Source organism: Cydia pomonella, chromosome 18 (genome assembly GCF_033807575.1).
Source record: "Cydia pomonella isolate Wapato2018A chromosome 18, ilCydPomo1, whole genome shotgun sequence".
NCBI classification, from domain to species: Eukaryota; Metazoa; Arthropoda; class Insecta; order Lepidoptera; family Tortricidae; genus Cydia; species Cydia pomonella.
The window spans coordinates 12,807,363-12,832,869 of record NC_084720.1 but is presented as its reverse complement, the minus strand read 5'-3'; the positions used below and the strand labels follow the sequence as shown (position 1 = coordinate 12,832,869).

The 25,507-nt window shown below is 35.4% G+C and overlaps 1 protein-coding gene and 1 non-coding gene across 3 annotated transcripts in view; one reads left to right on the top strand and one right to left on the bottom strand.

Moving 5' to 3' along the window:
- Nucleotides 1-6,114: 6,114 nt before the first annotated feature.
- Nucleotides 6,115-25,507, bottom strand: part of LOC133527354 (uncharacterized) — a 99,640-nt gene continuing 80,247 nt past the window's right edge. For both annotated transcript variants that reach the window (XM_061864304.1, XM_061864303.1), the window contains exons 2-10: nucleotides 19,532-19,797; nucleotides 18,939-19,082; nucleotides 18,380-18,490; nucleotides 17,784-17,917; nucleotides 10,828-10,966; nucleotides 10,470-10,735; nucleotides 10,016-10,129; nucleotides 9,659-9,952; nucleotides 6,115-9,570 (exon numbers count right to left, since the gene is read on the bottom strand). In XM_061864304.1, the coding sequence (XP_061720288.1) occupies nucleotides 7,192-9,570; nucleotides 9,659-9,952; nucleotides 10,016-10,129; nucleotides 10,470-10,735; nucleotides 10,828-10,966; nucleotides 17,784-17,917; nucleotides 18,380-18,490; nucleotides 18,939-19,082; nucleotides 19,532-19,649 (3,699 nt within the window). In that variant the 5' untranslated portion in view covers nucleotides 19,650-19,797 and the 3' untranslated portion in view covers nucleotides 6,115-7,191. The remainder of the gene's footprint in view (nucleotides 9,571-9,658; nucleotides 9,953-10,015; nucleotides 10,130-10,469; nucleotides 10,736-10,827; nucleotides 10,967-17,783; nucleotides 17,918-18,379; nucleotides 18,491-18,938; nucleotides 19,083-19,531; nucleotides 19,798-25,507) is intronic.
- Nucleotides 17,954-18,025, top strand: Trnae-cuc (transfer RNA glutamic acid (anticodon CUC)). The gene has a single exon. It is a non-coding gene; the product is annotated as a tRNA-Glu (tRNA).

Below are 25,507 nucleotides of genomic sequence, written 5' to 3'. Positions count from 1 at the left end.
CTGGTCATGAATAAAATTCTTCTTCTAAAGTGTATTAATTGTTTAGATATAATTTTATTTCTTGTCTACAGCTTTACACAAAGATAATGAGCTTCTGAATAATCCATTCTTCGATATCACAGCTAGTAAAACAGTCAAGCAAAGATACGACGTGAAGCGTCTGTAGTCAGCTCGGTTGGTAATGAATTGATTACGAGTAAGTAGTCAATCTAATCGCATGCACGATGCTAGTTTATATGGTTGTCGGAACAATGTTGCTTGTTTGTTTACCTTCAAAAAGATAGCTCTTAAGTGTAATGGCCTTTCCTTAGTAAGCTTTTAATATTTTGGTAACTATTTTAGCTGAGGTGGTGGTGAGTCTCAGTTTAAAACGTCATTCTGAAATCAAATGAAAGACATGAATATTCAAGTAACATAATCTATATGTTAAGTAGATAAGTGCGTTAGCGTAGGTTACCTTAGCTTTAAATATGTACTGTTTTCAACACATAAATATTCAACCAGATTTATTTTATTATGTAGGTAGTAGTAGATAGATATTAAGGTCAATATTTCAAAAAAGAATTTGATATTTCTGAATGAGGTTTAGTATGTAGTTTCGTCGGCAGGTTGTATTGTTATTGCTAGCAATACTTTGCTTTACGGTAAAATGAAACATAGTATGTTAAATTAACTGTTTTAAAGCCTCTAGTCAAAGGACAGCTAGATTTAGCTAGTTGTTGGGGCGTTTCTCAGACAGACAGACAAACAGCGCGTCGGCGTAATGAAGATTAACTGGGTAGTTAGTACTCATTAAAATTCACACGTCGATCGAAACGCGGCTGATTTTTGCCTAGTTCGAGAATTGTTTATACCTTTTGATAGCTCCGTGGATTGAATACAAGTGCTGAAATGATTAGTAATCCTTCAAGCCGTATTTAACAGCTTGAGTAGTCAATATGATGACTAATATATGGATACCATTTAGTTACGCTTACGTTTCGATTATCTGTATTATGGGGGCATTTGAGAAAAGTTTTGGGTACGTTAAGCTATTTTTTAACACTACTTATAACGCTGAGAAGATTGATAACTAAGCTTCAAAACTGCAGTAATTTGTATTATAGACCTACTATAATACAAATTACTGCAGGTTTTTAAGAGAGTCCCTGACAAAGTAGACCTTTTTGTAGTATATTTCTATTAAATTTCGATTTTTAGTAAGGACAGTTTACTATTCACTCACGGAATATGTCTGACGTAAAATTTAATTGTTGTTAGATTATTTTATGCATTGCATGCTCCATCTTGGCTTAAATATTTGTATGCCTAATGGCAAGATATGAAATACTCGTACGCTACTATAATTATAAGATCTGTTATGTACCTGTGTTGACAAATAAACGTTTTGATTGATTGATTAACATTTCAGTCTTCATGATTCATATTTTTGTTAAGGCTGAGAAAAATATGCAGACAAATAACGCTGTGCAGTATTTTCAATGAAATAAAATTTAGTATCCTATCTACCTGGCCACTAGATAAATAACAGAAATACCAATAACGTTTCTTTAAATTTACCGATTTTTATTTAAGGTATTCTAGGATTTCAATCCAAAATCGCAGTATATTTTTAAAAATAGGTACCTGATTCTGTTAAAAATTAGACAAACTCTTTAGGTCCGTTTTAGACAGTCACTCATTACGGACGTTACGGTCTTACGATCACAATTCCTTTCGTGAGAGTTACGAATACCATATGGATAAGACTTAATTGCTGAATTTTGCGCGCTTATGCTTTTGATGTAATCAATAAAGATACTTAATAACCGGCTTTGCCACCTCGTCGTGTGCTCGGTATCATAATCTTTAATGTTAATGCTTATTGAATAAGAGTGTCTACCTTTAGGCGGGTTCATAACTCACTTCAGAAATGCTCCTTTTTTTGACAGCGTTGGAGTTTCTGGGCCATTTATTTATTTGAATTTTTTTATCTGACTGAGTATTTTTTGAGTGTCTCTTTACTTGTTGTTATACCTACCTGTTACCTGTATGACAATTATGATTTTCGTTTTTGTAAGATATTATCTATAGGTTATTTAATAAACATTATTTTCTATGCACATAATTAGGAGGTCTTCATACCAATTTTAACTAATTCTTGAAAAAAAAAATCGACAGTAAATATAAATCGGCCCACATAGTGATTGTAAGCGATAAATTTAATTGAATTCGTACACAGGCGGCGCAATCAAAGACATTACGGGGACCATCGACACCGATTTATTCAGTTAAAGTTTCAATTTGTCAAGATTCACTTAATCCTTGAGTTTAACCGTTCAATTTGGTATTACTGTTTCTCACCGACGCCGCAAAATGGAGGTTGTGTCGATTATTAATCTGAAAACTACGTGGGTTGGTCGATTTGTGACTTATATCGTCTAATTGTAACTTGGGTTGTCTTAAATATGGAAGAAATACATTATTTTATTATTAGAATGACAGTCACAGACACGATTGTTTTGTTCATACCTATTTAATAAAAATTACCTAAATCAATTTAAACAGCTGCAAATTTATTAATTAATTATTTGTGTCTAATTGGATTTCACGGGCTTATAAATCCCGGTCTTTTGATAGGCTTGCGTGGGGATATAGATCCAACACGTAAAGTCCCCTTGGAAAGCTTCAATGTCATGTATACACCTTTGAATCGGTCGGAGCAGGCATTGGGACTATTGTAGAAAAAGTCTATGAATTGAAGTTTGGGTGGACAATGAGACTGGGTTATTGCAAAGACGCTCGGGCCCCTTCCATAACAATGTTTTCACTAGTTATCGAGGCAGGCGGTGATTTGCGGAGTGGCTAATAACAGCAGTTGGCACAGTGCAACTCGCGTAATATGCATGTTTCATTTCAAACCTTCCCCTTCGTTCGACTTACGCGGAGTCACTCTTCTCTGGACCGCCAATGAAAGCAAGCCAGACTTGACAGTTCTGCTGGTGCCCTTTGGGGTCCACTGCGACCAACGAAGACACGCCAGAGACGGAGACCCTGACCGACTCTCGGGAGTACTCGGGTACGTGGGGCCGTTTCTCCGAAACAGCTGGCCATTATTAATTTATTCTTACATTTATTACCTACTTAAAATAAAATAAAATACTTGTGGTAGGTATAAGAAATTAAACTTAAACTTGTAGATCGTGGAATGTCTTATAAAATTTGACTAAAATAGGAATATAAATTGATTTGGATCTTAGTACTAGTATGTAATGTTAAACATTTACGTACTTTACTTATTATTTTTTAATTTGAGGCTTATTTCATTAGAAGCACTTTGTTTTACTTATATCTGATATGTACGAGTAACTGTGCACTTTATAATATTAATAATGCGTTGGGTTACTGGCCGGCAACAAATTACTACAATACTTTTAAGGACGGTGAATACCTTCAACTTGTACAGGGTGTTCTTATATACTACTACAGTATATTTTTTATCAGTATGTATCGTCATATTATTTTAGCTATTGATAAAATATTATCACTTTTGGTTTTAGCTATAAAACTCACACGTAATTTTAGTTGAATAATCGCTCGACATGTTTCTATACGTTAAGAACCGTCCTCAACAAGAGCATTGCCTCCAAAATAATTTAAAAAATAAAATCTTAATAGCTTACGCTTTACGATTTTAGTTTAATACCTTTTAAAATATTTTTTTACTATTCAAACAAATGTAAATAAAATCCTTTCTTTGTAAATCTTTGTATATATTTACTTAAGTAACAATTTTTCTTGATTTTAAATTACAATGTTAAATAGAATATTCTGCATGGCTAATTAAAATAATATTAGCCTGTAAAATAAACACGCTGCATATACCTAAGGCTGTTATCGAAAACCGTGGATATTTTCGTAAACTCAATACTTAATAAAAGGCGTTTTGCTTCATTAAGCGAATTTAGACCCGGACCAGTTTATTTGAGTACAATCATTATTTTTACGATAATGTGCCCAGTCTTAATGGTAGTTCTTTGTGCGCGGCGCGGGCCTAACATTGACTTAAATAAGTCGAAAAAACTCGGACTTGCGGATATCTCGAGTAATAGCATTCCGATAAGCAAAATCTTAAGGCTATTTTTCCATTAGAAATCTCCATAATTAGGTGGTTTATTTAAGTTTGTTTAGAGAGATGCGAACTAAGCCAGAATTTTGATGATGAGAGCACTTAGCAATTTTGGAGCATCCATACAAGTTTGTTTTCTTTACTTACAACAATATAAAAGATATAAAAATGACACCCAAGAATTAATGTTATATGTTCATACTAGTATCGTCGAGTTTTAGAGGATTTGTCAGATTAATTCAATTTATGAAATCAGAAATGTTTATTTGCTTAGATACAGTAATGGGATGTTACATAAAATTATTTATAGATGTACTCTGTATCTTGCCTGCATGCAAGCGTACCAATCAAATCGGTCTTAAGTTTTATAATAAAAATAAATAATATAACAATGCTTCATATAAAGAATTAAAATGTCTATTGGTATAGCTCAAGATATATATAAATAAAATAAATAAATATTACATTTCTTACACAAATTGACTAAGTCCCACGGTAAGCTCAAGAAGGCTTGTGAGATGGGTACTCAGACAACGATAAATATAATATACAAAGAAATACATAAAAAACATCCATGACTCAGGAAAAAACATCTATGCTCGTCACACAAATAAATGTCCTTACCGAGATTCCAACGACCATCGGCTTCATAGGCTGCGTCACTACCCACTAGGCCAAACCGTTCGTCAAATAATAAACAACAACACATTCAGTTCTAATCTAGAGGTACAAAAATCAGATAGCATTAATAACGTAAAACTGAACTAACTGCGGTCGAGGTACGCCTTTACCTACTATAGGGTAAGGGCACTGGTCTAGAAGTTAGTTCGTCAGATATCCCCTGGAATGCTTGAGTAAATCCAATGGGATACAGCATCATGTTATGAAATGACGCACTTAGTTTAATAGTGCTAGAAGATAAAGCAGGTGACTCGAATAAGCTCACCCTGTACGGTTTGTTAGCGCCTAACCAGAGATTAATAGCACATCTTACTTTACTGAAGGGATCTTTCCTGAAGAGTTAAAACTGTCAATTGTTAAACCTCTATTTAAAAAGGGTAACAAATCACACCCGAATAATTACTGACCGATAACTTTAATACCGGTATTGTCCAAAGTATTAGAAAACGTTCTTCTTGTGAGACTTAATGAATTCCTAAATAAGTACGATATTTTAACACACAAACAATTTGGATTCCGCAAGGGAAATTCCACCACATTGGCCTGCTTCAATCTAGTAACAAGTGTTTCAGAGAGCTTAAACCAGAAGCTTCCTATAATGGCTATTTTTATTGACTTAAGCAAAGAGGGAATGCAAACAAATGGATCAAAAGTTATCTAGAAAATAGAATACAATGTACAGAAATTGATAAGAAAATTTCTAGAAATAATAAAAAGTCTACAGAAGGAAACATTTAGGTCTGCATTTTTAGTCAAGGATACTGGAGTCCCTCAAGGTAGTATCCTCGGCCCGTTACTGTTTTTAGGGTGTCATGTACTCCTATAATTTAATTGTAAGCACTATGTATATACCATGGTTTGCTTCCGTACCTACAACACTGGTGAGAAAGCAGCTTAACTTTCGTGGTGGGTGACAGTAACAAACACGTATATTTGCCACTGTATACGCAGCCAAAACTGACAAGTTTGAGAACCAGTAAGACTGGACGGCGAAGCCATTTGCTACTTGAGATTACACGAAAAATAACTGGCGTACTTGCAAATATTGCGTTATGTTATGCTGAGTGTGTAACCGTTTTTCAGACGATATGCTAAGTACTCGTGTATAGATAGATATTCTGCAATTTAGCTGACTGACGAGATGTAGACAGAATAAACCTATGAGATGCGTCATTTTCGAGCTTTCCGGGTACAGTCAGCAAAACTATTTAGCTTAGGACCAAACAACCAAATATGTATACAGGGCTCCTAAGCTAAATAGTTTTGCTGACTGTACATAAACCACCTACTACGGGACGGCATATGTAGAAATAATTAAAATCATATAAAAATAAAACAATTTATTCACACGACAATATTTTCAATATTGCTTTGTAGAAAAACAAAGTACAAAAATATTCATTTCTCTAACTTATGTATTTAATCCCTATATAATAAACAACTTTTTAAACGTAATAAATCCAATAAATATTTGAGCCTCTAATCCGTACCAAACACCAGAGAACAATCCATAAAAAACGAATTTAAAAAATATTTTTCATAGTTAAGGACCAGTAACCGAAAGTTAGGTATTGAAACATTTGAAACGTATGACTAATTTAGATCGCTAAATTCAATGGAATTAATGAAATTAAAAAAGGTCTTAACGATATAAAATAGTTATTAAATTCATCCAAAAATTTCCATCTCGGATCCACTAGATATAAAATATAATTTAATTGCACAACCGGCCGGTTATTGAATATACATCTTTATCAACAACATAGACAATTAACGTAAACGAACAAATTAAAAATTAAAAAAGAAAACTATTATTAATTTTATGACAATATCCGATTTAAATGATACAATCTATTTTTTATTTATGTTTAAACAACAACATACAATTACATCAATGGTGGGCTGTATGATTATGAACTAATATTTATACAATTTTCTTGATTATTTTTTGGATTATTCCAAACCATGTACGTATATTGAGGTAAAGTCGGACTTTATCTATTAATTTACTAGGCACTTGTTTAAGTTTTGTCAAGCAAATAACAATGTAATAAATCAAACAAATAAAACAAAAAATCGTGATATGATGTATAAAAATGTCAATGACACTTAAGAAAAATAATCTCATACTTACTTGACACATATAACATTATTTACATTTAAACAATAAGTATTCTGTACATAATTGTGACACAGAAAAGTAAAGAATAATGACTCCTAATCGGCATATTTCCTAACTGAATAATGAGTTTGTCTAAATGACACTAATTAAAAGAAGTGGCTGTGCCTTTTTGTATAGCGTTGCGATAAAACCTCGCTCATATTACAAATCCCTGTTAGTAAACTCAAAGTCAGAATTTATAGATTAGCAATCTTTAATGATTACTCCTCTCTGGTGTTCATTAACATTCAACAGAGTGAACGAATGGGGGGTCATCTAATTGTGCAATGGAAGCGGCCGAGGCGCGCCCGTCGCGACCCGCTATTATCGAAATGACACTCCTGTGCTCCGAATCACTGTCTCCACTTAAAATTATATTCGTCTCACCCATGAACCCAGAGTCAATCTGCTCTTGACTTTGTATCCTTTTTTGACCTTCATAACTGTACATTCCTAACTCAGCCAGCATTTGTTTGGATTCGTCAAAGTTACCAAAGAAAACTGAATCTGTTTCAACGCTTTCTCCCCCCGACTCACTACGACCGTCGCAAAGCGACTCTAAATCATCAGTATCAGATTCGATTTGTAGAGGCGGTGTCTTATTAGTTACGGTTATAGATGGCATCATTGTGTGTTCAGGTACAACAGTTTTTGGCGGTCGCAGCTGCATCAAGTATCTTGCCCTGCGCTTGGATTCGTTGGAGTCTGTGCTCATGTATCCAGAGTCCTCGGTTTTGTAAAGTTTCCTCAGATCGGTTCTACGCGATCTGGTTCGGGGTAGTCTGCGTCCGGATCGTCGGGCGTTGAGGTTCTCGGCTCTCGAATATGGAGGGAATCGATCTCTCTCTTCTAAAGCTCTTCTCCGTTCACCTGGTGGACTTTCACGGGTTGGAGTGGAAAATTTCGGAGAAAGATTTGGCTGCCGCTGTTTTGGTGGCACCGGTGGCCTAACATCTTGTTGCACATTGACTTGCCTTATCAGATCAGGAGTCTTAAGAGCAGCTACGAATCTCGATACTTCTTCGCTTCCATAAGGTACACTACCTCGCCTTTCATAGAATGACAACCGTAATGAATCATCTTGTACCTTTGTTTTAGCTTCATAAATTTGTCTCAGGCTGCCAATCTTTCTCGTCAACCCAATATCGGGAGATTTACTCTCTTTACTATCTATCTCCGTAAATTTGTGCTTGAAGCTGCCTCCAGATTTCAGAAGAATCTTGTCCACGCGTTTCTTGACTTCGCGCCTTGGCTTTCTATCTAATGTATCAGGATCAAAGTCGTCATTTAGGTTACGCCTCTTCTCTACTGGAGAGCCACTCACTTGAATAGTCAAGGCCCCGGGTTTAGGTAAGTTATTATACAAAGGCTCCATGGTATTTATAAAGACTTCGCTCACTGGTAGACTTCGGTTTTCATATTCAGAATCAACTGAGGCCGCGCTTGACACTTGATAACCTTCCACCGCTTTTCTGACATCGCGCCAACTTTGTGACAATCTCTGTTTAGGGGTGGGTATATGTGGCTGGTATGGTGTTATGTCTCTCATTGATATTTCAGGACCGCAAGCTAAAGAGAACCTCCTCTTTTTTAATAAATTATTGCGCTCTAAACTGTCAAAATCAATGAATGATTCCCGTCGCCTAGTTTCTAAGAGATTATCGTCACTGAAATAATGCGAGTCAGCTGCTAAAACTGGAATAACGATTTTGGGGGAAATTGGTGCAATGGTTTCAGTTTTTAGCTCTTCTAGTTCTTTGGGCTCACCTCGCCGACACTGATTTAGTTCCTGTATAACGGCTTGCATTTTAGCCTTTACTTCAGGGGCAACAGGTTGTTCTTCAGTTTTTGGAATGGGTGGTGGCATATCAGGAGGCGGAGGCGGTGGCGGTAATCTTTTTCGGACACGTCGAGTAGCGTGACTCGATGGACTTCGTTTGTCGAGTGTAACCATTGTAGGAGCTTTTGTTTTTGGTTCTTCATTTACACTGTCTATCGCATTATCCTCTTTAGTAATTTTTTGATCTGACCCCCGTCTAACCTCTTTCCTACTGTCTAAGTGTACATGGGGAATAGCATGTAAAGCTTCCTTTAAATTGGTTCCCGTGATTTTGGTAGGCTTAGGTACCTCAATCCTGATTGGTTCTGGGCTTTGACGAGGTAGCTCAGGAGTTTTGGGTTCACTTACTCTCGGAGTTCCACTGACTTTAGCTACAGCAACTGGTTTAACAGATTTTGTTGAATTGGGCGGTAAAGGTACATCATCTAACCATTTACGTACGATCTTCTGCTTGTAGTCATCACTAACGCACGTTTTGCACGAGTTAGATCGAGCCAAAGCAACTGCGGCTTTCTGTTCTCTCTCGCTACTATTGCAACCTGGACATCCACCGCAGTGAACGGCTCTTCGACTATTTTCTCGTTTCAAGCTAATAGCACTGAATCGACGCCCACGCCTCGCGCATGGAATATCCCAACCTAGGTCAATAGTATGATATAATTCTTCCTCTGGAATATCTGACAAAATCGGGATAAATCTTTTAGATGTCATCTTCTCTTTGGCGATCGACATGACTTCTCGGATTTTCACGAGAAATTCAAGAGCGGCTGGAGGCGGATTCTGAAAAACAGAAAAAATCGGTTAATGTTCTGTTCATATATTATTATTCGTACAATAATTATCTGAGTAATAATAATTATTAATGTACCTTCAAATGTTCTGTTTCAAAGAATACAGGATTGAAGTATAACTTCCTCCTAATGGCTGGTTCACCATTCGAATGCGGCGGTTGATTGACCGCATTTTCCACTCGATAGTCCACAATAGACAAGTCCGAATGCGGAGCTCGCTCGAATGTGTCTGGAGACGCAGAACGTCTTTGCAGTCGTTCTATCACGCGCTCCGGTGTCGTTGAGGTTCGCTTTGAAGGCCGTACGGGTTTTTTCTTCATACGACTAGTGTGAACCATCGCAGACACCACGTTGGGATTCATTTTCTGGAACTAATAAAGCATTATTAGTAATGTGTTATATAGTAGTGATCAACTTAGGTCAGTCTTATTTACCTTTTCTGAAGTATATGAATCCATTGTTTCTTCAGTGCGTTCACTAACATCTGACAATCCGGCGTCATTTAGGAAATCTCCATCCAATTTCATCAAGGGATTTGTTTTCATTCTCTGCAACGACAAGATAGGTAAGGTTATTATCGGTAAGGGGTAGGTTTATTTTGCTCGGAGCAGTGTGAGAATTTCTTGCAAGTGTTTCTAGATCCAATGTTTCTTTTACCATATCTGACCTAACTTAGCCTCACATATAAATTTCAAATTTGATTTTAGGTTTATTTCCCTAATATGTACGTTGGTAATTTCCCGTAGATTTCTGAATGGTCTTATAACGCAACCTACATACCAACCTACCTATGAGTACCTTGATTCGGTAAATTATAGTTCGAGATATTTAAAATTGTATATAAATGTTACTTAATGAATCAAGGATAAAATCTTTTAATTTACTTACCATGCTATCCAACCCTATTCTAGAGTCTAACGTAGAACCATTATCAGTGGACATGGTCGATGAGAAGTTCATTTCAGGGTCCTTCTCCTTTCTCTTCTGCCTCTGTTTATAATGGACATAGAAAACAATGCCTGCTGCGTAGACGAAGACCAGCATCAAGACACAAACTCCGATGGCTAAGGATTCCAAAACGCTTAGACCTTGGCTTTGTGTCGCAGGCTCTGCTGTTACAATTTCTCCAGCATGGAAAGGTATCGAACGGACGTCTGTGAAAAAAGAAAGAGTTATCACACTAGTGTTGGACATGGACATATCTACACATTTTAGAAGAGCTTATCTATTATTTGATGGTACTGACCAATGTTATGTGAGGCACCAGCCACACGGAAGGCCGCACATGAGGCAGCCAGGCGGGTTGGTGTCGGAGCCGAGCACAGCACGTGAACTGCCACCAGCCGGCCATCCAGACGGTTGTGAAGCGTTGTTGAGCCTCGCCACTGGTAAAAAAATTAAAAAAACTATCGTCAGCATCGTCAACGATTACAGATTAGGCGCCGATTATTAATCACGATTGGTGGATCACTTTTTATTCAAGCGCACCCCTAGGAGTGGAGCCGGAAAATACCTAAGGGTCAAAATTATGCCACGGTCATGCTTAATATTACATAGCAAAATTACCCAACTGTGTGTGAATCTACTACTGCTTACTACATGTGTGAAATGTGTTTGGCTTGCGTTTAAACATTTGTCTGATAATTCTTCTAATTTTTTGTCGAAACAAGTTTAGTAATTTAGTGAGATTAGAGTTAAAAAAGGAGACTAAAATATTTTTTACAAATTGCGCTGCGCTGGCAAATATTTGGAAGTGTGAAGATGATATCTTCGGAGAAAATTTCGTTCCTTTTTGGGCGGCTTTAGTAAACCATTGATGACATCAATCGGACAGCGGTCAGAACGCCGGGCGTTGAAATGCAGCGCTGATGAACTTTCAGATAAACACAAGGCGTGAAGGAGCAATTTGTACAATGTTTCCAAATATACTGCATTTAGATGTCTACACCGTGATAAAATATGTGACCGTATCAGGAGTCTTACTGATGTTGCTTCCCAAATGCAGGCGAATATTCGCCTTGTAAAAACCAACTAGCTTAAGTATAACCTAAAAGCAAGAAATGAATGATGATGAATTGATTATGGTCAAGCAAGACCACGTATTAATTAATAGTAAATTGCGATACAAGTGCGGAAAATAAGACATCTTGGCAATGAGTAGGGATAAATTAAAACACGACCGAAGGGAGTGTTTTGAATCGATACGAGTTGCTAATTACCTATTCGTACATGTATCGTACAACATTTAACCTACTGGTACATACTTATGGCCCTTTAAATTTTCGACATAGTTACGTATGTGCTAATTATCGCACTAGTGCGGTAAAGTAGCGCCGTATGTTCTGTAAAAATATTTAAAGGCCTGTAACCTGCAATAATATAACGTAATAAATAGTATCAGGCGTTTACAAACATACCGTATACCGTTTTTTTTTTCCACATTCGAGTGCGATGTTGCCTGGACTCGCATTTTAGCCTCTATTATTCTAAACTAACTGGTCCACTTGCCTGCGCTTGGCGAGTAATGTAGAATAACAACTTCAAGTAAAGATCAACGAGTAGGTATCAAACGAATGTTCACAACTTTTTTGGCCACATAAGTGATATTAAACGGCTGCGATGACATTAATATTACAATGTTATTAATTGCAGCAGATTTTATGAGGGCTCTACACGTTTTTTGCGGTACAAAAACTCAAGTAGTTATACGAGTGTTTTATTGACTTCAGATCTGATCTTAAAAACATGTGTATAACGTTTTTATGAGTGAAAAGTCTACTTCGTGATAGTTTCTTTGGTCCATGTTTTACTTATTATACGAGTAATTGTACTGTAGGTAGCCTTATAAGCATAACGTACTCGTTACTTTCTTTTTGCGTTAACTTTATTAAAATATTGATCTTTCTTCGACACAGTTGGCAAAACAAAAAGAACTGGGGCACTTATTTATTTGACTCAACATGACAAGCCTAGCATATTCATTGTTTAGTGTTATATTTTTATTTACATTACTCAAATGACCTCTGTTACTCTAATGAGTCAAAAAGCCCCCTGCTTGCACGCTTGAACCTCTCGGTAACCATATTTTCACGGAACGTTTTATTACAAACAAATTCCTTTAGGACTTTGATTTTTAGGATTGGACTGCTGCATTATAAACAAATTCATTACTTAATCCATGAAATAGGGATATCATTTTTCCCTTTTACTGAGATAATTATTGACATTCGAAAATAATCTTGAACCAGAAACCAGCTCGCTTGTTAAGTTAATTGGGATCTCATGTATTGAAAATTATAAAATTTATAACATACTTAAATGACTGCTTACACTTCGAACCAAACTGACATATATTTGAGTTAGACCACCCAAAAGCACATACCAAAAAACATTTACTTTATTGATATTAATATCGAAGATAAAACATACTATTTACTCGTAAATTGTTTAAATATCATAAACTATCAATCAATATCAGCCTAATTTTGCACCTACTGTTTCTTTTATACGCCATTTCACTCAGATCTGTCTCGTCCTAATACACCATTATGTATCTAAAAGTTGTGAACTAAATATGTAGAAGATGGTTTAAGAGCTTTATTTTGATACAGCTAGCTGTGGATGCGCTGTCTTGGACACCTTAACACAAATAACCCTTTAACATACTATTTCCATCTCAAGGCTGGAACTTCATGTTTAATGCAGCGTTTGTACTTATTGGGTCATCCATGATTTTCCCATCATTCTGCCAACACATTACTTACCTACATGTAAAACGGAAAAATATTCCTTAACTATAACATTAAATATTCCTTAGCTATATATCAGTGTGAGCACGAGTGTAAAAGAAAATGTTTTATAGTGATTTCATACTAATCGCGATCAATATTCAGATGTATATCTGTTTTTATATTGTCCAAATGTAGACCCACAGAGTAGATACGGCGCCGTAACATATCGTTATCAGATTGGTGCATGACAGCACCTGAATAGCAACTTGACATGTTGTTGATACGGTCACCGTCAATATATAATTCGTAAACCTTATTTCAATGATATAAGGTCCAACTTTGGTCATTTAGAAGTATTGCTGTTAGTACTTGTATTTCAGGATTGACAAGTGGACGTTTTGCGTATCTGTGGAATGGTCCCACAGTTTACAAATTGCAAGTTTAAGCAATGTAGCAGAACAGTAAATATTATTTAAAAACCGGCCAAGAGCATGTCGGGCCACGCTCAGTGTAGGGTTCCGTAGTTATTATGATTGATGATATGATAAAGTTACTTGGAGAGATCATATAGAATATGTTTGTAAAAAAATAAGCAAGTCAGCATTTGCACACTTCTTGCTAAGATGGTAGACAAGAAGGCATTGGTAACTGCGTATCATGGCCTTGTGGACTCTATATTAAGGTATGGAGTGATTTTTTGGGGCAACTCTGTTTATAGAGACGCTATTTTTATAGCCCAAAAAAGGTTCGTACGGGCGATTTGTGGTATCAACATGCGAGAAAGCTGTGTCCTATATTTTAAGTCATTAAATATTTTGACTTTTCCGGCACTATATATTTTTGAAGTGGCAAATTTCGTCAAAAGCAACCCGCAACTTTTCACAATGGTGTCTGAGCAACGCGGACTTCCTGTGAGGCTACAATACCAGAATAATATAGCTAGAAACACAAAACGGCCTTACTGCGTACAAGTATATTAGGAATGGCTTCCAAAGAACATATAAAAACTCAAAACATAAACCAATTTAAGAAGCAACTAAAAACTTTATGTTACATTACTCCATTAATGACTTTTTCATTGACATTTAAATCTAATTGTAAACTATTTATTTCTATATTATTTGAATTGAGTTGAATTATATGTTGTTTCTTTGAATTGATATTTAGATTTTCTCTTATTTTAATTGTATGAATTGTATTTATTATTTAATTTTTTTTGTCCAATTTAGTAATAATTTAATAATCTGTTATAACTAAATTTAATTAGTTTTAAGTTAGTTAAGGAACAAATTTGTACTTACGCCCATAGGCAAAACACAGAGTTTATATTTGTATATTAAAACACGTAAACACGTTATCGTGCCATCCAAGTCACACATTTTAGAGATATAATATTTAAAAAGCGGCCAAGTGCGAGTCGGACTCGCGCATGAAGGGTTCCGTACCATTTAAGACGTATTAAAAAAAATCTACTTGCTAGATCTTGTTCAACATTTTACCACTTTGGACACACATTTTACCACTTTGGAACTGTCTCTCGCGCAAACTATTCAGTTTAAAAAAAAATGATGTTAGGAACCTAAATATCATTTTTGAAAACCTATCCATAGATACCCCACACGTATGGGTTTGATGAAAAAAATTTTTTTTTAATTTATTGACGTATTAAAAAAAAACTATTCACTAGATCTCGTTCAAACCAATTTTCGGTGGAAGTTTGCATGGTAATGTATATCATATATTTTTTTTAGATTTTTCATTCTGTTATTTTAGAAGTTACAGGGGGGGGGGACACACATTTTTTCACTTTGGAAGTGTCTCTCGCGCAAACTATTCAGTTTAGAAAAAAATTATATTAGAAACCTAAATATCATTTTTGAAGACCTATCCATAGATACCCCACACGTATGGGTTTGATGAAAAAAAAATTTTTTTTTAAATTTTATGACGTATTAAAAAAAAACTACTTACTAGATCTCGTTCGAACCAATTTTCGGTGGAAGTTTGCATGGCAATGTATATCATATATTTTTTTTAGATTTTTCATTCTGTTATTTTAGAAGTTACAGGGGGGGGGGACACACATTTTTTCACTTTGGAAGTGTCTCTCGCGCAAACTATTCAGTTTAGAAAAAAATGGTATTAGAAACCTAAATATCATTTTTGAAGACCTATCCATAGATACCCCACACGTAAGGGTTTGATGAAAAAAATTTTTTTTTTTAATTTTTATGACGTATTAAAAAAAAACTACTTACTAGATCTCGTTCGAACCAATTTTCGGTGGAAGTTTGCATGGCAATGTATATCATATATTTTTTTTAGATTTTTCATTCTGTTATTTTAGAAGTTACGGGGGGGGGGACACACTTTTTACCACTTTGGAAGTGTCTCTCGCGCAAACTTTTCAGTTTAGAAAAAAATGATATTAGAAACCTCAATATCATTTTTAAAGACCTATCCATAGATACCCCACACGTATGAGTTTGATGAAAAAAGATTTTTTGAGTTTCAGTTCTAAGTATGGGGAACCCCCAAAATTTATTGTTTTTTTTCTATTTTTGTGTGAACATCATAATGCGGTTCATAGAATACATCTACTTACCAAGTTTGAACAGTATAGCTTTTATAGTTTCGGAAAAAAGTGGCTGTGACAGAATCGGACAGACAGACGGACATGACGAATCTATAAGGGTTCCGTTTTTTGCCATTTGGCTACGGAACCCTAACAAGTTCGCGCTGTCCCTCTCACTCGCTACGCTGCGTTCCTGCTCCAACATCGCTCCTCCAGTACTCGTCATTATTTCAGAGTTATTTTTGTGTTATTAACAAAGACTATTTTATTTTCATTTTTGGGGATGGAGGGCGGGTCTTTGTTGTCTTGGATTTGGATACTCGTATAATTGTAATCAAACTTCACAGGTAAGTTCGTTTGATTATTAATTATACTTCCTATCCAAATCCAAGACAACAAATATAATTTACTAGCAGATGTTCAGAGCTTTGTATTTAAATTCAAATCCTGAATGCGAAAATAAAATAAAATATCGATATCAAATCAATATCAAGTTATTAATTTATATCCAATTTAAATAATTATTTATGTATCTACATAGTATAAATATGTTATACAAATAAATGTTATTCTATTCTATTCTATTCTATTCTATTCTATTCTATTCTATTCTATTCTATTCTATTCTATTCTATTCTATTCTATTCTATTCTATTCTATTCTATTCTATTCTATTCTATTCTATTCTATTCTATTCTATTCTATTCTATTCTATTCTATTCTATTCTATTCTATTCTATTCTATTCTATTCTATTCTATTCTATTCTATTCTATTCTATTCTATTCTATTCTATTCTATTCTATTCTATTCTATTCTATTCTATTCTATTCTATTCTACTCTATTCTACTCTACTCTACTCTACTCTACTCTACTCTACTCTACTCTATTCTACTCTACTCTACTCTACTCTACTCTATTCTATTCTATTCTATTATATTCTATTCTATTAATTCTATTCTATTCTATTCTATAATGCTACTTTCCCACACCAGTGCGGGAATGAGCACTTTCCGTGCCTATGTCGAAAGTTTAAAGGGCCATATGTGTAAAACGTTGTACGATACATTTACGAATAGGTAATTCGCAACTCGTATCGATTTATAACACTCCCTTCGGTCGTTTTTTAATTTATCGCCACTCGTTGCCAATTTCCTACTTTCGGCACTTGTATCGTAAATAACTATTATATGTTTTTTCTACTAATTAAAGCATCATCGTTGTAACAGCAATATACATACAAACACAACCGAATCAATCCACATATCGTACTATAATCGGGATCATAAAAACGGTATTATCGTTTATCAGCATTTATTAGTGATCTCGTTTATATGGCAGCGACTTTTATTATGCCTTCTGCGGCCTTGTTGATGATTGGATCTGGTTTTGAGGAAAACCAGCGACAATTCAAAGACGTAATTTTTGTTTATTTATATTTATTGTAATACAATTACAAGCTTAATTTGCATCGGACGAATCTCTGTACGAAAGTACATAATCAGATAGAAGGTTACATGGCTACTGTCTTTCTTTTTTGTTCATGTAATTTTGGACCAATTTTTATTTTGCTGACTTTTTTCTTCAGATTGAAGTAAATAAAGTTTTGTAGGCTAATATTTTACACTAGGAATTTAAGAGGAACATTCCGATATCTGATTACGAAAATTCTTAAGGATTCAAATTATTGTGGACAATTGAACACAATATTTTATAAGCCTGATCTGAGTGTTGTTTTCAGATTTAAGGTTCTAATTTGACTGTGGAAATTTGACGTCGTCAACAGACTCAAAAATCCTAGCTTATGCGGCATAAAGCTTTTTCTAACTAAGTAATGCAATTAATTATTATTTTGTTGAATTAAAAAACTCCATAAACTTTTTTTTTCATTCTCACCTGCAAGAAAGTGCTTCCCTCATCCCGATACAGTCCAAACGGCACATCATTGTCGAGTAGATCTCGCAGCGTCACCCACCCAGACGGAGACAGATACTGCGCACTGGTTACTGCGCAAACCGCGTCGTCCACGTCTGAAACAGAGGGAAAATTTCAGCAGGTTTGACTAATCCGGTATGGTCTAGTGGCTAGGATACCTGGCTCTCACCCAGGAGGCTCGGGTTCGATTCCCGGTACCGGAATTATCTTTTGCTATAGTTTTAAACGATATAATATATCCAGTGCCAGAATGAGCATTCTTATAGTAAATTAAGTGGTTTGAAATCAGCGATTGCTGTTCACTTTCGCTGCCAAAAATGGCACATTTTTATTTATTTTCGAGTGTGTTAAGTGTAGAATATTACTACTGACTACTATTCCTTCATCAAGCAGAAAATAATATAATATTAATTCATATTTTAGGTACATAAGTACATAAGTACCTACCTACTTTCATTCAAATGTTTACATTGTCTTGAATAGCAATTATATACTAAAAATAATTAAATATTGAAGATAAAAACGCCAAAGCATTAAGTAGTACGAAATAAACGTACCCGTAAAAATAATTTCTTTGGAAGGGTACATGATTTGTCCTTTCATCGGCAAAAACACCAGTGGGATCTGCGGCTTCGTCGCGCCGCGGCCGAAGCTCGCCATCACGCATTCTGAAAATATATCTCGGTTAAGGTAAATATAATATAATTTACATATAATATAATTTATGCAATGTTTCGTAAGGAAGACCGTCATAAGGCAAGAACTCTCGTATTTGAATACTCAGACAGCGTCAGAAAGGAACTAGCAAAAATAAACAGTTTTTTTTTGTTGTTTTAAATGTTATTTTATGTGTCCAATAAAAGCTCTATGGCCCTTGCTAAAGGTGAGCGTGTCCTGGCTACACTGACACATATTAATCCTTCTGATGTTACTCCATCATACTTTCATCTTTCATCATCAGCTCCATAGATTATATTTATCGTCTACGCGGCCGACACAAGTCATCTGGTCGTCACGAAATGCGAGTATATCTTAGCCGTATTGACCTACGCAACCCTCACCCAAAGGCCTTGATATTCGTCCTTCTGTACTGAGACCACTTGGAACATATCATACCGTCTATATGGCCGACGCACGTCCTCTGGTCCTCACGAAACGCGGGTGTATCTTGGCCGCATTGACACACGCAGCCCTGGCCGCCCATGGGCAGCGCGGTGCCGTGAGATTCCTCCATGCAGCGCGTCATTCCACAGTCGGAGCCTGAAATACAAAAATATAATTTTTGGAGGCATATATGTCGAACTAGAAAAAAAAGCTAGAAGAAAAAAATATTTTATTGGAAATTAGAATTATTTTCACTGAGCCTGTAGGTAAAAAATAAATAAATTAAAAACCGACCAGAAATATATGATCATTGTCAAGAGGGCGCTGTTAATCTCACGTATAGGGTGACAGTTCAGTTTAGTATAAAAAATGTAGTTCCAATAAAATTGCGCAATATGGCGCGTGATCATATATTACTGGTCAGGCTTTACTTATACAAATTTAATTTAGATGACGGCCTTTCTCCGATAAATCACTGCCCTACCAAGAGCAGTTAAACATGTGGGTCGAAGTGAAAGTGACATACTTAGGTATGTCAGGCGATGAATAAAAATATATTTAAAAATATAAAAAAAATCAACATTTTATTTTGTTTTCATACTTACTGACGAGGGCAAACGCATCTCCGGTAGCGAATCTCGTAACGTTCGCCAGCGCCACCTCTCCGCCCGGTGTGGAAGCGCCAGCACCGACCGCCAACACCAGAAGCAATATCAGCGCCATCTCTGTTGGAGTACGCGCAACTAATTCACAGATACGCTCGGCCAGTCATTCTCTGCTTGTCACTAGGTGGCTTCTGACTTTTGGACTCGCATCTTGTGGAAGTTTGAATTTTCGTGCTCAATCATCTTTGTGTTCCCGCCAGCCCTATCTGTGAGAGAAAATTTGGTTTGTTAGACTTTGTCATCATTATACAGTGTGTAAATTCAATACGGGCGAATATATAAACGGTGGTTAGCATAGGACCTAAGAAGTATATTGAGATAAATTTAGAATTACATTGAAAATTTAACCATAGAAAATAATTCGGCCCGTAATGTAAAGCAATACACCCTGTAATAATCTGTTGTAATCCTGGTAAGGGCACTTATTCGTGTGATGAGCATGGATATTTGTTCCTGAGTCATGGGTGTTTTCTATCTATTTAAGTATTTATAAATATTTATATATTATATATATCGTTGTCTCAGTACCCTCAACACAAGCCTTATTGAGCTTACTGTGGGACTTAGTCAATTTGTGTAATAATGTCCTGTAATATTTATTTATTTTATTTATACACAAGTAATGTCATGCCATGTTGTCTCGTAATTTTTGCAGTAGGTACATTGCTGCTCGGTAAACTCTCAAAAAATAATTACGGGGTCATAATTAAGTGTAACTTAAAATACGAATAAATTATATATCTGGTTTAGTTTATTGCCCGTATTGGATTTACGCACTGTATTATTCAGCGATGCTTTTTAAATACTGAATCCATTGCCTATGAGTGGCTTTGAACGACACTCCATGTCTAGGTAAGTACTTCAAAACCCATCAAGCCGTTACATCCCTGTCGCTTATTGTTACAACAGGTTATAGATTTGTTATGGATATGATCTGTCAGTGTCAAAAATTAAATGTCGTCAACCAGAAATGTGCAATCAGAATACGCCACCAGGGGCGCTATTCTGTTTATCATAATATAATATCAATTTAATGTCAGTGCGTTGCGTATGCCCTAAATTTGATTTCAATTATATATTTGCTTTGTAGAGATACGTTTTTTGTAACCGACACGAATTAAGACGAAAGTGGCAATCCCGCGCGAAATCGCCTTTTCAAACACACATAGTCCTCATTTTCTTCTCTAGATATTAACATGATTGAAAATATTTTGACACAATTGATTATATTATATATCAACCGGAGCGATTGTCTCTACGTTTGATTTTTGACGTGATAACGTCTTATAAATTGCTGAACACCGGTAGCATGCACGAAAAAGTGTCACGTTGTGGACAGATCTCCATGGTAACTCCTTCTTTGTATTATACAAAATAATGATAATTCAGTGATAATAATTCAATTCAATTCATAAATGCAATTTTCCATCAATATTTTCTTATGACGCTATCACGCAAAATTATCTTCCGTAAACCGACTTTACAGAAAACCATTTTTTTTCTTAATTTTTAATTATTATAAGAGTTAGGCTCATTTAAAAATTTGTATGAAATTTATTTTTCGCTCCTAATCAACTCTTAATTTTTACAATACCTAATCAAAAAATCGAAAAAAAGACAAACGTAGAGGCATAGCTATGCTTAATATTTTAATATATATCAAATTAGGCAAACATATTTTCCATAACATCAATATCCATAGAGGAAAATGAGGTGACTAGGTGTGTATGAAGAAATGGCGGTCCCCTTTCCTCTTAAGTATAAAGTGAGCACTGTAAGCCTACCTATTTCTTTATGGCATAATTTCACAATACGACCAATAATTTATAAATTAGTGCTCCATAACGTGCCAAACATATAAAAATTCTTCAACAGGAAACGAACACTTGAAAAAGATTCGATATCCTCGACCTTCCCTTACTCAGCAAAATGCTGATTACTTATTTTGATTATATAATTATTCCGAAATTAAACAAATACCTAGCAAATATCTTGATTGAAATTTTACGGTTTCATTCACATTATTTCATTTTAAATATGAGTTTTAAAACTACATTTGCTGGAAGTATTGAGTTATTACATGTGTCGCTTAACTTCAAACTCAGATAAATCCATTCGACCCTCTCAGCAAATATCTACCTTATTACCTTTTCATAATACCAAAATCGCATAATGAGACAGATGGATTTACCTAAGTTTGAAGCTAAGCGACTCACATGGAAAACAAATCTCTAGTGTAAATGTCATTCGACACCGTGACGAGCGTGCGCGTTTGCGTTGTCTATTTTTGTCTGGGATTTTGAACAGCGCGTCAAGCGGGACGTTTTGTTAACTTAATAATTTTTAAGATAAAAAACCGACTTCAATGAGGGAGACCGGTGAAAGAACGCTTATTGTTGATTTTGGATTTCATACAATGCAATTAAAAAGACGGCGTCCTACGCCTAATTCTGTAGAAAAGGAGGTAACATTTTTTTTTTGTCACTGCACCCACCTTGACACATTTCAGATTTGCCTTATGGTTGACTGGTAAGATACCCGCAATAAGGTATTCGACTGTATTTAAGATAAATTATTTCACACCATGCATAAAATACAAAAAGCACCAGATAATTATTAAAAAAACGAAATAGGATGGAAATATAAAATATGTGTCTTGAAAACCTAACTGCTTGACAAACAAGCAAAGCGAACAAATTGCCAAACGTGTACTATGCGTCGTTGAAGAGTTCCATTCTGATCATCATCAGCAGTTCCACTTCATCACATGTCACTTTTTAAAATGTAAATGCTTGATTTGATAAAGAAAATACAAAAATCACTATATGTATGCCTTTCACATTTGAAGAGTTCCCTCGATTCCTCATGGATCCCATCATCAGTTCTGATGAGTTTTGACAAAAACGGGACCAATCTGTATATATATATAAATTAAAAAAAAATCTAAATAGGTTCAGAAATGACGGAGTTATGGAGTAACAAACATTAACAAAAAAAAACATACAACCGAATTGATAACCTCCTCCTTTTGAAATCTTGAAGTCGGTTAAAAATCTCATACAAAATGACACTTAACGCAAACGAGTACGTCACGCTATCAAATGAAATTTACACTAGGGGCACCGACCATGTAATCCAAAACGAACTATAAACTTTATACCTTTCATTTGTTTTCGGTTAGACACGTAAACGGTGTATTAATGCAAATGAGGGACCTAGGTAAATAAATAAGAAAATAAACACAAATTCGTACAGCTAATCAATATTCATATGCATGATATGCACGAAAAATTCAGTTATCACATATATACGCTACTTTCGAAAACTTATACAAATCGACAAGCTTATGAATAATGTATGACATATAATGTACATCTGTAGCGTTTTAGACGCTAAAATAAATAATATTCTAGTTTTTCTAGATTGCCTAGGTATGTCAAATCAATAAACCACGCATAATTTGTGCGATATAGGTACCACAGAGCAGACATCATAAAATATTAGTGTTATTTTTATGCAAATGGGATATCGTGACTTGCAAATGGTAATAAAGTCAGTAACCTTTTTTTGAAGATTTTAAGTTTATTATGTTTGGTGGCTAATGGTTTGAACTGTAAATTATAAAAAAAAACTGCAATTATATCTAAACATTTTTATATACATGTCATCCAATAGGTCGCATTTAATTTATTTCGCTTATAAGCGCTGGTGATGGCCTAGTGGTAAGATCGTGCGACTTCCAATCCGGAACTTAAATGTACAAAATATCATTTGATGTTCACCAGTCGCTTTTCGGTGAAGGAAAACATCGTGAGGAAACCGGACTAATCCTAATAAGACCTAGTTTACCCTCTGGGTTGAAAGGTCAGATGGCAGTCGCTTTTGTAAAAACTAGTGCCTGTGCAAATTCTTGGGATTAATTGCCAAGCGGACCCCAGGCTCCCATGAGCCGTGGCAAAATGCCGGGACAACGCGAGGAAGATGATGATCTAATAGGACGCGTATCTTCAAGGAGCTAATACTGGAGTTCAATTGCACGAATAAGTCCTTATCAACCGGTACTTCATTTTAGAAATTGTAGTTTAAAACAACAAAATAAACCAAAGTACCTATGTGAAATTATACAGAATTGTTTTTTTTAAGTCGATATTATCTGGGCTATTCTCTGGATTTGTACCTGCGTCTAAACTCCCTCAAACCATACGACTATCTTAGATCCAAATTTCATTTTATAACTGCCCGAACAGGTTGCACCCTTCGCGAGTCCCGTAGTCTCCAGCTTACTGTTTCTTGTCATCGTACTGGTTTTGTCTCTAACTCCTTCCCCGTCAGGCGATCCGGCTTTGGAATGATCACTCACTCAACATCAGACAGGCTCAGCTCAAACCAAGCTCACGTTTAAGCGCATGTTACGCAAGCACTTTTTCGACAAGCTCACTGGTTAATTGTCCATCGTAGTCATAGTATTTTTTGCACTGGGTACATAAATTAATATATATGTATGTATATTTAATTATAGTATATTTATGTAGGTTTATTACCCTTAGTATATATTATTTATCGCTATATAGCTTGTTATTGATGAACTCGACTCGTTTTTACGAGACTCAAAGCTTAAAAAACTTCTGAGTCTCTTAAGTCCCGAGTCGAGCGGCTATATATATATTGAGTCTTTTTTTAAGTGCAAATCTAAAGGACTCGAGTCTCCGAATAAAGAGTCAGTCAACAATTTTATAGGTTTTACCTAAACTACAGTAAAGGAAATAGGCGTTATTGTATGATTTATGTTATGTACATCCATGAATTTTACATAAAGACAACGCATTTAGAAGTTATTTGTAAAAAAGTACAAGTTCTCCGAAAAAGACTCAAGTCTCTACAAACGACTCGGGACTCTAATAAGTCAAAAAGCACTCGAGTTTCGTCTTAATTATAAGAGTCTGAAAAACTGAGTCGAGTCTTAAAGCAGAAGACTCAAAGGACTCGAGTCTTAACCAACACTAGACCGCAGTTGTATAATTTGAGAATGACCCATCTGATTCAACACAATGTAAAAGATTTCAACGCTACTCGTGCTCTTATTTCCTCAAACTGCCAAAACATTTTGCACGCCTACATTACAGTATTATGATCTATGCAGACCACATATTAAGTAGATAAGGAAATAGTGGAAATAATTTTATTATAACACATTTAACTTTTAAAAGGTGCGTTAAAATAAGGAAACCCACGCACGCATTAATAAACCATTATGTCGGCGCTCGATCCGCTAAAGTTCGAATGGGATCCCATAAAATACAGTTTTATTACAATTTAGTAGCTTAAGTTCTTCTTGTTTTAGGAACACGAGGCGGCAACAAAGGGTGACAGAAAGAATGGCCGCGCATACATTAACACTAATCTCTCGACTCGTCGATTTGTTGTTCGAACACCGATATTTACGACCCGGGTCGTGGGTCGAGCTACTGCATTGTTGTCTTTATTGTTTTATTCTTCGAACGTTTGACGCCTTCACATTAATCAAAGCATACAATTTAATTCATTGATGACAAGATTGATCGTGAATGTGACTGTTTTTATATAGATAATCTTGTCTGCGCTTGGGCATCTCAAGCGTCATTAAACCGATTGTTGTGATTCGTTTACACATTGTTTTATAACAGTTTTTTTGTGTTTGGGCTGCAGTGTATGATTGTTTTTATGTTTATTATTTATATGTCTTCCTTTGTGTAATATATATATCGTTAGACAAGCCTCAGTTGTAAATGATAAGGCTTTATTTATATGTTTATAATATAAATTTCACCTTTTCTTGTTACTACTACCTAGTTTTTTTGACAAAATTAATACATTTTTTTTCTCAACTGCGAAGATTTCGCAGTAGTTAGCCATAAACTTCGTTTTACGTCCCTATTT